General features: G+C 33.2%; 2 protein-coding genes across 2 annotated transcripts; both read left to right on the plus strand.

The window, feature by feature from the left end:
- The first annotated feature begins 804 nt into the window (after positions 1-804).
- Positions 805-8,759, plus strand: LOC129906258 (ubiquitin carboxyl-terminal hydrolase 20). Its single transcript, XM_055981927.1, has 7 exons — positions 805-1,117; positions 1,184-1,303; positions 1,397-1,814; positions 5,868-6,645; positions 6,699-7,710; positions 7,767-8,091; positions 8,253-8,759. The coding sequence occupies exons 1-7, from the start codon at positions 1,049-1,051 to the stop codon at positions 8,621-8,623; spliced, it is 3,093 nt and encodes a 1,030-aa protein (XP_055837902.1). The 5' UTR covers positions 805-1,048; the 3' UTR covers positions 8,624-8,759.
- Positions 8,760-11,318: 2,559 nt separating this feature from the next.
- On the plus strand, positions 11,319-12,729 carry LOC129906266 (40S ribosomal protein S23). The gene is made up of 4 exons (XM_055981940.1): positions 11,319-11,446; positions 11,886-12,045; positions 12,323-12,521; positions 12,593-12,729. The coding sequence occupies exons 1-4, from the start codon at positions 11,443-11,445 to the stop codon at positions 12,659-12,661; spliced, it is 432 nt and encodes a 143-aa protein (XP_055837915.1). The 5' UTR covers positions 11,319-11,442; the 3' UTR covers positions 12,662-12,729.
- The last annotated feature ends 396 nt before the right edge of the window (positions 12,730-13,125 follow it).

Consider the following 13,125-nt stretch of genomic DNA (forward strand, 5'->3'; position numbering starts at 1 on the left):
TTTTATAAAGCTTTACAGATGCAATTGTTGCTTCTGTAAAGCATTATAGAAGCAAAATTGTTAGTAGGGTACTTAAAGCTGCTTTGAACTACTTTTTCAGTATAGCAAAGTAGATCAAAGTAGTTTTAAGGCTTGGCCACACTGGAGGGTATGCGGTAGCGGTACGGGTAGCGGTGAGGGTACTTGTATGAAAAAAATTCCAAACTGACACATCAACGTTCAGGTGTGGAATTTTTTTAGTACAAACATCGTTACCGCTATACCGCATACCCTCAGGTGTGGCCAAGCCTTTAAGTATTAAAAAGTAGATAAATATTTCCAAAGGAACGCACTACTGCTGTTGCGACTACTTAATTGTAGTTGAACAGATCAAAAATTGTTTTTTTTGTTTGACAGATTTAGATCAAAAAATAAATTTATTTTTTTACCAAACGAAAACACCATACAATACAAGCCTTAAGGCTTGGCCACACCGAAGGGTTCATGCTGTAGCGGTACGGGTAGCGGTAAAGATATATGTATGAAAAAAATTCCACATCTGAACGTTGATATGTCAGTTTGGAATTTTGTTCATACAAGTACCGTTACCTCTACCCGTACCGCTACCGCATACCCTCCGGTGTGGCCAAGCCTTTAATTCGATTTTTTTGCACTGTTTTATCCAATAGAAGTGTATACATACCTTAAAACACGATTTGTCTATCCGGATCCGGATGGATATCTTAAAACAAAAATCCGAACGCACCAAATTATAAACGTCAAAATAAATCAAATTACAAAACTGAACGCTCTCCTATCGTATGAAGTATTTACTTTTTTGTCAAAAAAAAAAAATTTCACTTCATCGATTCGAATTTGTCAATTTATGAATTTTCTTATTTATGAGTTATTATTTAAAAGTACATGTGTTTAATTAAAGTTTTATTTGTTAAAAATTGTTACCAAAACAATATCCTCCAATACCCACTGGTTAAATGGTGACAAACATCATCATAAACCCATCAATTTCACTTTATAAATTTTATAAAACCCAGATAAGAAATAAAAAATGAATAACAAATGTCAGCACATTAAAAACTTCAACACCTCAATAAATGAAATAAAAAAACTTGAAAAAGTAAGTTGTTTTCAAAATTTTTAATGAATACCATGTCTCAGGACAATATTGAAATATTCTTCATAGGTAGCATCATGTGCTGTTTGTAAAAATACTGGCCCCAATCTTTGGATATGTCTTCAGAGGAACTGCTTGCTGGCGGGATGTTCGGAACAGATCAAAGATCACAGCACTGCTCATTTCAAAGTATGTCAAACCACAAAAAATTAACTACAACAAAAAACAACATTCATAACTTGCTTTGTATGTTTTTTTTTTTTGCATTTTCCCTCTGTATAGGCAAATAACTCGCACAGTGTTCATATGAATTTGTCTTCTCAGCGCATCTGGTGTTATTTGTGCGAAAAAGAAGTATTTATTGCTAATGAAAAGGCAGCACTCCTCAATAGTACATTGAATTTTGGTGATTGTGATTTAGATAATAGCAATGGTGCACTGGGAGTTAGTGACAATGAGGAGTATGAAAATGATAAAGTGCGAGGTTTAGTTGGCCTTCAGAATATTGCAAATACATGCTACATGAATTCAGCGTTGCAGGCCTTGAGCAATATTCAACCGCTAACTTATTATTTTTTGGATTGCGGAGATATTATCGAGCATTATGTGGAAACTGCTGTTAATAAGAATAAAGCTGGCTTGGCTAAGAGCTATTATAGATTGATCAAAGATATTTGGTGCAATGGAAACGACAGTAAAGGTATTATAATCTGATCTATTATGTTTTATAATCACTAAAAATATTCGGGATTCAAACCAAAAATTTCCTTAAAAAGCAAATGAAACTATTTTATTTTTGGAACCCGGTCAAACAAAAAAATTAATTTAAGTTTTAAAAAACAACTGAAATTTCTAACCCATAGAAGTTAAGGTATTTTTAACTACCGATGTTTCAAAAAAAAAAAACATCAAACTCAAAACTGTACGGCAAAGTTCTCTAATATTGCTATTTTTGTTTAGCTTTATTTACTTCACCATTAGCCTAGGATCGAATCACGACACAAGATTACGATCATACGTTAACGTTTTGACTATACCTGTCTCTATCTAATCAGTAGAAAAAGATAGGGACACATACCAACGTTAACGAACGTATTCCGTGATTCGGCCCCTGGTTTAGATATTAAACCAACCTCAGATGGACTCAGAGTAATACTTGCCTAGCTACTAAACAAATATGGCCTTGTATAGACTTGAAACGTTCAAAGGGTTTGTTAAATTTAAACAGAATGCATATTAGCTCCACCATAGGTGTCCTTACAGGACACTGTCTAATAGGTAGACACGCAAAAAGAATGGGCGTGTTCTCCAACGATTTCTGCAGAAGCTGCATGGATGAAGAAGAAGAGGGAACTGTTCAACATCTTCTGTGCACCTGCCCTGCTCTCTCTAATAGAAGAAAACTCCATCTAGGAGAATTCCTCTACGAATACACTAGCGATCTAGTGAAAACAGACGTTAAAAGTCTATCTTCATTCATAAGAAGCACCGAGTGGTTCGGCTAGTAAGTTCCAACTTGCTAGTCTTTTGTGGTATCACAATGGATCCATAAGGGTCTAAGTGTGTCGGGTAATTTGCCTGACAGCCACTACTACTTACCTAACCTAGATATTATAGACCGATATTATAGACCGCAGCAATTTTTTAGGTGTGTGTGATAGTAAATTGGAACTTTTTGGTATTTTTAAGTCTTGCAGTGTCTAATATAATATTTTTTAAATAATTATGGTAAAAAAATAAAAACAAATTGTTCGCACCAGGAGCGTACACATACATACCATTGGGGCAAGCGGGGTGGTGCCCCGGGGCCCAGACGGATTCCAGAGCCCCACGGGAGACATTGTAGAAATGAATTCTGTTCATAGATCTAGTGTTCACTCAGGTTCCTAATTTATCTCAAGGACATGAATCACTGAGAACACAACTGATTCAAATTATGGGTCTTTTCGCCGACTGTTGTTGGGTAGCCGCACAATTACTAGGGGGCACAGCGTTGCCAGAATATTTTAGAGGCAAGGAGCCGATTATGGAAAATCTTGGAGCCAAAAATAGCCGCTTTCAAAAATAGTCCAAAAAAACGTGAATCAATTTTTTGTGGTATGAGATTTTTGGTTTTTTTTTTTTTAGTTTTCAGATAACTTTTGCTTATCAGACTTCAAGTACCTATAATTTATTTGATTTTCATTTTTTTGATATATTCTGATTTTTATGCTCGTTAAAGGGTGTTAAATTAAATTTGTACCTAATACATTAAAAATGAAAAATGTATGCAAATTAGTTGTCTCTGTTCAAATCTTTGGTGGATTTTTGTTGTAAAATCCTTTGATTTCAAAGGAGCCTTAAATCGCCATGTTCAAAATTAAAAGAGCCAAATTACGATAAATCGTAAATCAAAATTTTAAGGAGCGATTCAAATGTTCAAGGAGCCTGTTTGGCGATAAATAGCCGGCTCTGGCAACACTGGGGGGCAATATAATCATAGGGTCCCTTAAAAAAATAAAATGAATTGGGCTGGCGGAAAAATAAATAGATTTTTTTTATTACGAAACATAAAGTAGCATTATTTACTTTGGTTTAATTTCAAAACTGCACTCCAAGACAGCCCAAGCGATCATTTGAGGGCTTTTACAAAAAGGGGCCCAAAAATAAATAAATTTTATTGAGACAAAGAGGCATATTCATTGTACATATTCATTTATCTTTCCTTTGTGGGGCCCAAGAGAATAAATACATATATGTATAATATGTTGATAGTAAATAAATAATATTTCAAGAGTTGGGGGCAAATGAGTAAAAAAGGTGACATTTTTTCACTCCTATTGCACCTAAAAGAAGCAACATCTAATAATCTGAAAAATATAGGTATTAGGAGCCAATAATTTTGTTCAGAAACTATAATAGTACACATTAGTAAAACTTTATACAGCTAAATTGTGAATTGGGTAAGAAGGTTTTTTAAGACTTCCCCGGATTACTATAGGAAAAATCAACATCATTATAGTGTGTTTATAGAGAATATTTTCATTGCACCTATAAAGACACTATCAAGATCTACGGAGAATTTCCCATGAAGAATTATATCAGCGGTAATTTCGCACTTTATGTGGTGTTTAAACTTTTTAGATAGCAATAGGAGCACTTTAGTTTCAAAATTCAAAAGCAAAATTGTTGCTTACTTTGATTTGTATAGGTAATTTTATAGGGGATTTTCCACTAGACTCGCGGATTGTACCGGCTAAGACTAAGCAGTTGAAATAAAAATTCCCAAAAATTAAATAATTTTGTACGTAGGAACAACGTCCATCCTTGGCAAAAACCAACATAAGGACCACAGTATATATAATATATGTATATAGGACCCGATTTAACAACAATCATTCGTTTTTCAAGTTATATGGAGCGAAACCGTTCTCACAAAGGAAAAAGTTTATTTTATAAAGCGGTACGGCTTAAGTATAATTTAAAAACCTGAGATGTTAGTTTTTTGTCGACGTTTCGAACGTGTTAACGTTCTTCTTCAGGACTCTAATAGTTGAAAAAAAAAAATGGAAAAATGATCTAATAAACAAAAAAATATTCATTTAAATGTTAAGATTTTTTTAATTATTTATGTTGGTTTTGGATGTCTTCTTTTAATTTAAAAAATTCCAAATTCAAAAGTCTTGAAAAAAACGTTTTAAACTTTCGAAATTTCAAAATATATAATGATGCCTAGTTTTATTATTATTACAAAAATTTATGGCCAATTTTTCAATAGTCAGATAAACCTCAGTTAGAGGTTATTCCTAGGAATAAAATTTTTTTTTATATTGACATTTATTCCTCTGATAGTCTAACTGACGATTGAAAAATCAGGGCTTAGTCAAATATCATACCTTTAATTTTTTTTATCGAAAAAGGAACTGAATTTCACATTTTTTCTTTTTTTTTGCAAAAAATTTTTTTTTATATATGGTCATAATTTTGAAAAAAAGATATAAAAAAAGTCAATCCAGAAAGTGTTTTTCTTTTCGGCTAAGAAGAAGTAGCATATATTATTGTTCTATAAAAAGTTATTTTCTCAATTGTCCGATTTTTTTTGGTGGTCATAGGCAGTGCATGTTACTTACATGCAACATTAGAGTAACACATTAGTTTTGCTATTTATTATTTTGGAAAATAACTTTTTGCTATTCATATTTCTTAGTTGTGATGTTTTTGATATGATAATACTGAAAAAACATTTTTTTAATATTGATTTTCATAGCTTGGGTTCGAAAGGGTTAAATCCGCGGGCACAGTTTACCAATTAGGCGGAAGAAATCAAACATTCCACAGAATTTTTGAAACTGCAACAGTACACAATTTGTTCAATATTGCTAAATTAATTCTAATTGTTATGTTGAATGGAAACATACTCGCTTATGATGCGTTTTAATCAAATTTTAGGTGGTACAAAGTTAAAATACATAACATCATTTAAATAATTTTAATATTCAAATAAATTAAATGGTATAAGCTTTCACGGAAAGAAAAAAATTAAAAAAGTTATTTGTAAAATAGAACACAATAAACTCTAGCCGGGTCAACTATGTAGTTAAACCTCAAATAAATGTTATAAAATGTTTTCTTTTAAATGTGACTGAAACAAAAGTGTTCTGCCTCTTTTTTGGTTCAAAGGGACTTATTTTATTTATTATATATTTTTTTTCATATAGTACTACTATGATTTTATTTCATTTTGTTTTTAACACTAAACAATATATCATTACAGATTTTATAGCTCCTCGTGGCATTTTATATGGAATAAGAAGTGTTCATTCAATGTTTAGGGGGTTTCAGCAGCACGATACACAAGAATTTTTAAGATGCTTCATGGATCAACTACATGAAGAACTTAAGGAAACCGATCCAATCCCACTAAAAACTAATTTAAAAAGTCAAGAAATTTACCAAAAAGATGACGAAATGTCTAATTACTCATCAAGTTCGGCTTCTCAATCAGAAGGAGAATATGAGACGTGCGATAGTGGAGTTTCAGAACAATCTAGTCTCTTTGAAGACTCCTTTACACAGAATAAGCATTATTCAAGTTTGTCATTTATTTACAATTCGTCATTAAGTTCAAGAGTATCAACTCCATACGGATATCGCACAAACATAAGTGCAAATAATTACAATCCAAATAACGATATTGTTGTTTCTGTTGCCCAACGATCAATTATAAGTGATGTGTTTGATGGAAAGCTTTTATCGTCCGTACAGTGTTTAACCTGTGATAGAATATCTACCAGAGAAGAAACATTTCAAGATCTTTCTCTTCCCATTCCCCATAGAGACTATGTTAATGTTTTGCATCATGCGCAAAATACTCACAACAATATACGATCGCATTCAGGAGCCATGTGCAATGAACAGCTAAAATCAGACGGTTGGTTTTGTTGGGTTTGGAATGTAGTAAGATCGTGGCTTTGGGGACCTTCGGTTACCCTTCATGATTGTATGGCATCCTTTTTTAGTGCTGATGAACTTAAAGGTGACAACATGTACAGGTACTTTCTTTTCATAAAATCATCTTCAAATTATATAATCTTTATAACCTTAGCTGTTCGAAATGCAACAAGCTACGGACTGGTGTTAAATATTCTCGTGTCCTTGATTTACCTGAAGCGCTGTGTGTTCACTTAAAGAGGTTCCGTCATGACTTGTCATACAGCTCAAAGATTTCATCGTACATACACTTTCCGCTGGTTGGATTCGATATGAGGCCATATCTTCACAAAGATTGCAAATCCAATGTATCTCTTTACAACTTAGTATCTGTTATTTGTCATCATGGCACTGTTGGTGGTGGGCATTACACTTGTTTTGCGAAAAATGATCTAACAGGAAATTGGTATGAATTCGATGATCAACACGTAACAGAGGTGTCAGCTGATGTCGTTCAAAATTGCCAAGCATATGTGCTTTTTTACCAAAAACACAACCCACAAATGGATGAAATAAGAACACAAGCAAGAGAATTTTCCAAAATGAATCCACAATTTTCGGATATACGATTTTTTGTTTCCAGAGAATGGATAAATCGTTTTAATACTTTTGCTGAACCAGGTCCCATCAATAACTGGGCCATTCTTTGTCCGCACGGGGGTGTTCCACCACACAAGGCGACTCTAATAAATAAAATAGCAGTCCCATTGTCTCAACCACTTTGGGATTTTCTTTATAAAAAATTTGGTGGTGGTCCTGTTGTTAATCGGCTTTTTGAATGTGATATTTGTAAAAGAACAGCAGAAAATCTTCAGCGTAGACAAACACAAGAGCTAGGTGCATTTACCAAATTCCACGATGACTTCCAAAATGAAGACGATTCTACAACAATCTATGCAATTTCAATGGCATGGTTTAGAAAGTGGCAACTTTTTGCTCGTGGTATAACAACCAAAGATCCTGGTCCAATCAATAATTCGGCAATAACATCAAAAACCGAAGCAACTGTAAATAATGTTTTACCTGGATCAGATTATGCTCAATTAAATACTAGCCTTTGGAAATTTTTTTATAATATTTATGGTGGAGGACCGGAAATAGTGCTACGTGGATCACTTAAGGAAGAGGTTTGTTTACTTGATCCTTTTTTTTCAAATATTTTTTATTAATTTTTGAAATCAAGACTTCAGATGACGAAAACATTATTCCGGAAAATAATATGATAAGAATGAGTTCAGTGGAAGACTCATTGCCAGAAACTTCTGATGTTAAAGATAACATGTTAGGAAAGCCAAAAAATGTCACTTTCCAATCGGGGAACACAGTTTATGACAACGAGAAGGCTAATATGTATTCCAGAACAATAAGCATAGATATTTCTGAAAAACATTTGAAACAATCTTTAGCAAAGAAGAAACCAAAGGTTATATCAGTCAACCACAGTCTTAAGCGAAAAACAAAGAGGAATCGCAATGGCTTAAAATCTTCCGGTTTTTTTGGACTCAAAGGTAACAATTTATTTTTATTTGAAATAGTTGTAATTTTTTTTTAATTTATTTTTTAAATAATCTGACTCAACTGGAGACATTTTGAAACTCATGAATCTTCTTGTTCATTTTGAATACACCCGAACATCAAGTTAATTATGATTTATTTTATTTACTTAAAGGCACTTACAACGCTAATGAAGGCAGTGAAAATACAAGGGATTACAACGAGGATTCCGGCATTAAGCAACATTCCAATGAACCAGATTTTATGAATACATTTCAGAATATTTCGCCATTCCAATATGTTTTGCCATGCAGCGAAGATAAACCAATACAACAACAAACGGGAAATAATGTTTTTTTCAAACATGATGCTTTGGTACCGACTAACGGAGTTAAAACTACTTCTGAAAATCATTCATCTTCAAGGGATTATGAATTTAAAACCTCAAAGAAGCTACATAAAAAGCAAAAGCGTAATAAAGGTAAATCCAATGCAGTTCATAATCATTCTAAAGAAGAAAGCGGAACCAGCGAAAATGAAATTTGAAAAACACTCACTATAATTGTTAATATGTGTAATGATGTAAAAAAAAATATGTTATTAAATTTAAAATTAGTTTATTAATTTTAAAACCGGTTTTAAAGTGTGCATGAGGGAAAATAAAAGAATAATGCATTTTGAATTAGTATATATTTTTATTTAGAATTGGAGTCATGGACAATTTTTTATCTAGCTACAGAGCCGACTTAAGGGATTTGTGCACTTAAACTCTACAAGTTTAAATGAAAAAGAAAGCTCACAGTGAGTAGTTACAATGTTGGTAATTTAAATTTAATTTTAATGAAAGCGACAAAATTGAAATTGGTACAACGAATTCGAGGGTCCGAAACGGCAAATATATATATAAGCCACGCTTTGATCCATTAAGTTTAAGCCACTTTTTGAAGGGTGCCTTGCTTAGTTGATACGTCAAGTTAGCGAAACAACACTTAATTTTAATGTTTAAAAACTCTTCCGAAGCTATCTGTCAAATCTCAAAGCTTCAGCAGAGCTTCGGTAAAGCTCAGTTTAAGCTTTTTATTTACCTTATAAGGACATCGTTATAAAGGGTCCAACTTGTATAATGTTCTCCTTTTTCTATGCCCAACAACTTTACTAAAGTTTAAAGTCTGGTACGCTGCTCGCGCTAAATTTTAGCTCCCATACAAATTATCGAAAATTTTTATCTGAGCTAAAATGGAAAATGTAAAATTTAATTTTTTTACAATAGATCGTGAACGCCCCTCTTCTTATCTATAGTAAATATTGAAGCATGAATGATGTTTTTTTTTCCTCCACCGTTGCTTCTTCTTTTTTCCATTTTTTATAATTTAATAATTCTTTGTTTTGTTCGGGTCAATTAATTTTCACTAATTATTTTACATCAAAAGAAACTAAATTACGGGACACGAGTAGCGACAACCACTATAAACAGAATAAAAAAGACAAACTGTTTATCATGGGCGACGCGACGGTAAAGCCTGGTATGCAGCTCGCGCTAAATTTTAGCTCCCATACAAATTATCGAAAAATTTTATCTGAGCTAAAATGGATTCCATACAAATTATCGATAACTTGTATGAGAATTTTATCTCAGCTAAAATTTAGCGCGAGCAGCGTACCAGGCTTAAGCTGCCATCAGTCAAAAATAATTTTACTCCATTGTATTTTTATTTTGCAAAAGGGTTAGGGTATAGCAAAAGTGCAAGACCATTGTAAAATTTCAATCCATATATTTTGTTGTTGTAGTGTTATAAGATTTTACACTTTTGCAATGATACTAGACCAGTTGCATCGGATCGTGAATACCCCTATTAAGCTATTGCATAGATTTTAACGCAGGCCTGGGATGGGGTGCGATGTGCGAACCAAAAAATATAGTAACGAAAAATTATTACGCCGCACACATGGATGGTTCACTAAACGTGTATGGTATGTGTGTACATGGTACGAATGTGCTTGCATGTATCAAGCAAGCGCTGTTTGTGTGAATGGTTTTTGGTTCAGACACTATATAAATTGTGTTAAGCCTGGTACGCTGCTCGCGCTAAATTTTAGCTCCCATACAAATTATCGAAAAATTTTATCTGAGCTAAAATGGATCCCATACAAATTATCGATAACTTGTATGGGAATTTTATCTCAGCTAAAATTTAGCGCGAGCAGCGTACCAGACTTTAGACAACAAAGAAAGGAGTAAAGCCTGGTACGCTGCTCGCGCTAAATTTTAGCTGAGATAAAATTCCCATACAAGTTATCGATAACTTGTATGGGATCCATTTTATCTCGGCTAAAAATTTTCGATAATTTGTATGGAAGCTAAAATTTAGCGCGAGCAGCGTACCAGGCTTAAGCCTGGTACGCTGCTCGCGCTAAAATTTAGCTGAGATAAAATTCCCATACAAGTTATCGATAACTTGTATGGGATCCATTTTATCTCGGCTAAAAATTTTCGATAATTTGTATGGGAGCTAAAATTTAGCTCGAGCAGCGTACCAGGCTTTAAGGAAGAAGACCATAAATGCTGTGTCTGCAGAATAAATCAAAAGCCAAAAAAAAATTATCTGTATTTTATTATTTTCTTTTCTTTTGTTTTCTCTTCCCATTCTTCTGTTTCTTGTTCAACTTGTTGTGATTTGTGAACGAGTAAAGCGTTGCGTTGCGTTTCGATTGTAGAGAAAAAGTATTCTTGTGTTTTCTTATTTTTTGGTCTGGAGAAGTTTATGACATGAGATTGTGTGTATGCATGTTTTCAAATGTGACCTTCTTGTTGAAGCCTGGTACGCAGCTCGCGCTAAATTTTAGCTGAGATAAAATTCCCATACAAGTTATCGATAACTTGTATGGGATCCATTTTATCTCGGCTAAAAATTTTCGATAATTTGTATGGGAGCTAAAATTTAGCGCGAGCAGCGTACCAGGCTTTATCGAAAATTTTTAGCCGAGATAAAATGGATCCCATACAAGTTATCGATAACTTGTATGGGAATTTTATCTCAGCTAAATTTTAGCTCCCATACAAATTATCGAAAATTTTTAGCCGAGATAAAATGGATCCCATACAAGTTATCGATAACTTGTATGGGAATTTTATCTCAGCTAAAATTTAGCGCGAGCAGCGTACCAGGCTTTAACGAAAAACGACATCCAATCAAAAAATGTCTATCCAACAAGTTCACCCATGTGAACCCACAAATCAAATGCACATGTACTTCCCTTAACTTAACGAAACATTTGACTGAACTAAAAAAAAAATGGATGATCGGTGTGTTTTTTCAGCGCATCGTTCTTTTATTTCCGCCATTGCCTGAAACAGTTTGCAAAATATGGGTGAGTTGAAATTAAAAGTTAATTTTTCGGTTTTCAAGTCGATTTCAATGAAAAAAAATTAATTTAATTGAAATATCAATAAGTGAAACGTTTGCCGTATAACAAATTTTAATTATAAAGTGCCATTTCGGACGGTAAAAACTGTGTCGGTGTTCTTAGTGAAATTTTCCTAAAATTTCAGAAACACCCAAATCACAAAATATCTTACCCATCTATAAACTTTTCTATTCTATTGTGGGAATTAATAAATCAAAACTTATTATTAATTTCAATGTATGTTTCATTTATTGTGTACGACGTAAAAAACTTATTCATTTGGTCAATTTTCTTTCATATGTGTGACCCGGTGAAAATGGCGACTTGTAGTGTAGATACATAGTCGTTTTGTGTATAATTGTCTATTTTTTTTTTCTAAAGTATTGCCTATTGTCTCCTTCAGGAAAACCACGAGGTCTGAGAACCGCTAGAAAGCACGTCAACCACCGTCGTGACCAACGTTGGGCCGACAAGGACTACAAGAAAGCCCATCTTGGAACTAGATGGAAGGCCAATCCTTTCGGAGGTGCTTCTCACGCAAAGGGAATTGTACTTGAAAAGGTGTAAGTATCTATTGAACGATTTTATATATTTATTGAAATAAAATAAAATGTACATAATTTATTGTGGACCTATTTTAAAATGGATGGTACAACCCGCAGTATATTTTTGTGTTTTTGTTATGTGAAAATGTCAAATCACAGGAGTATACTGTGAGCTGTTAAATTTGTTTACATCATTGGCTTGACTCTGGAGATCAAATAAAATTGAATTAAATAAGTCTCTTGTTTGAAGGTAAATCTCTGATTGCTTTTGTTTGTCTTGATTGTTAATTTTCAGAGGAGTAGAAGCTAAGCAGCCTAACTCTGCCATTAGGAAGTGTGTCAGGGTACAGTTGATCAAGAACGGTAAGAAGATCACAGCCTTCGTACCTCGCGATGGTAGCTTGAACTACATCGAAGAGAACGATGAAGTCTTGGTTGCTGGATTCGGTCGTAAAGGTCACGCTGTTGGTGATATTCCCGGAGTTCGATTCAAGGTAAAGTATTTTATTGAAACTATTTATTAAAATTTTCTATAACTTATTTCTCTTTTTAATAAAAACAAAAGGTCGTGAAAGTTGCAAACGTTTCCCTACTGGCCCTATACAAAGAAAAGAAGGAAAGACCACGATCTTAATTATCAAGTGATAGTTTACTTTTATACAAAAAACAACATGAAAACAATAAATTTTTGTTTTTAAGGAATTTTTGTTTGTATTGATTTTAATAACTTGGTGATTTCATAATTTTTTGGAATCCTGGACAAATTTTAATAAACAAGTGTAGTGTTTGATTAAAATCAGTTAAACACATACACTAAGAAGGAAAGTACGTTTATCTACTTTTTTTTTAATTCAGTTGAACTGGCCTTGCTTATGGAATTAAAATTGAATTCTTTTGAATGAGGAATCTGGATATTAGTATCGGTGAAAAAATCTTGTCAAACTGATTGATAAACGGTGGATCGTATCAATTGCAAGCAACTTTGGTATTAAGTCGCGTCTTCATGAGTAGTTTTATTATAGGCTACTTTTAAAATTAACATTTTTCGAAAAAAAAAAATACTTCCTACTTTTCTTAAAGTATGAAATCTACTACTTT

Source organism: Episyrphus balteatus, chromosome 1, assembly GCF_945859705.1.
Source record: "Episyrphus balteatus chromosome 1, idEpiBalt1.1, whole genome shotgun sequence".
NCBI lineage: Eukaryota > Metazoa > Arthropoda > Insecta > Diptera > Syrphidae > Episyrphus > Episyrphus balteatus.

Bases quoted from the DNA above. Each gene is read 5' to 3' on its own strand.
- LOC129906258 (XM_055981927.1), top strand. From the start codon at position 1,049: ATGAATAACAAATGTCAGCACATTAAAAACTTCAACACCTCAATAAAT. The intron at 7,711-7,766 runs GTTTGTTTACTT...TTTGAAATCAAG, and splicing joins GTGGATCACTTAAGGAAGAG to ACTTCAGATGACGAAAACAT. The intron at 8,092-8,252 runs GTAACAATTTAT...ATTTACTTAAAG, and splicing joins CGGTTTTTTTGGACTCAAAG to GCACTTACAACGCTAATGAA.
- LOC129906266 (XM_055981940.1), top strand. The intron at 12,046-12,322 runs GTAAGTATCTAT...GTTAATTTTCAG, and splicing joins GGAATTGTACTTGAAAAGGT to AGGAGTAGAAGCTAAGCAGC. The intron at 12,522-12,592 runs GTAAAGTATTTT...TAAAAACAAAAG, and splicing joins TTCCCGGAGTTCGATTCAAG to GTCGTGAAAGTTGCAAACGT.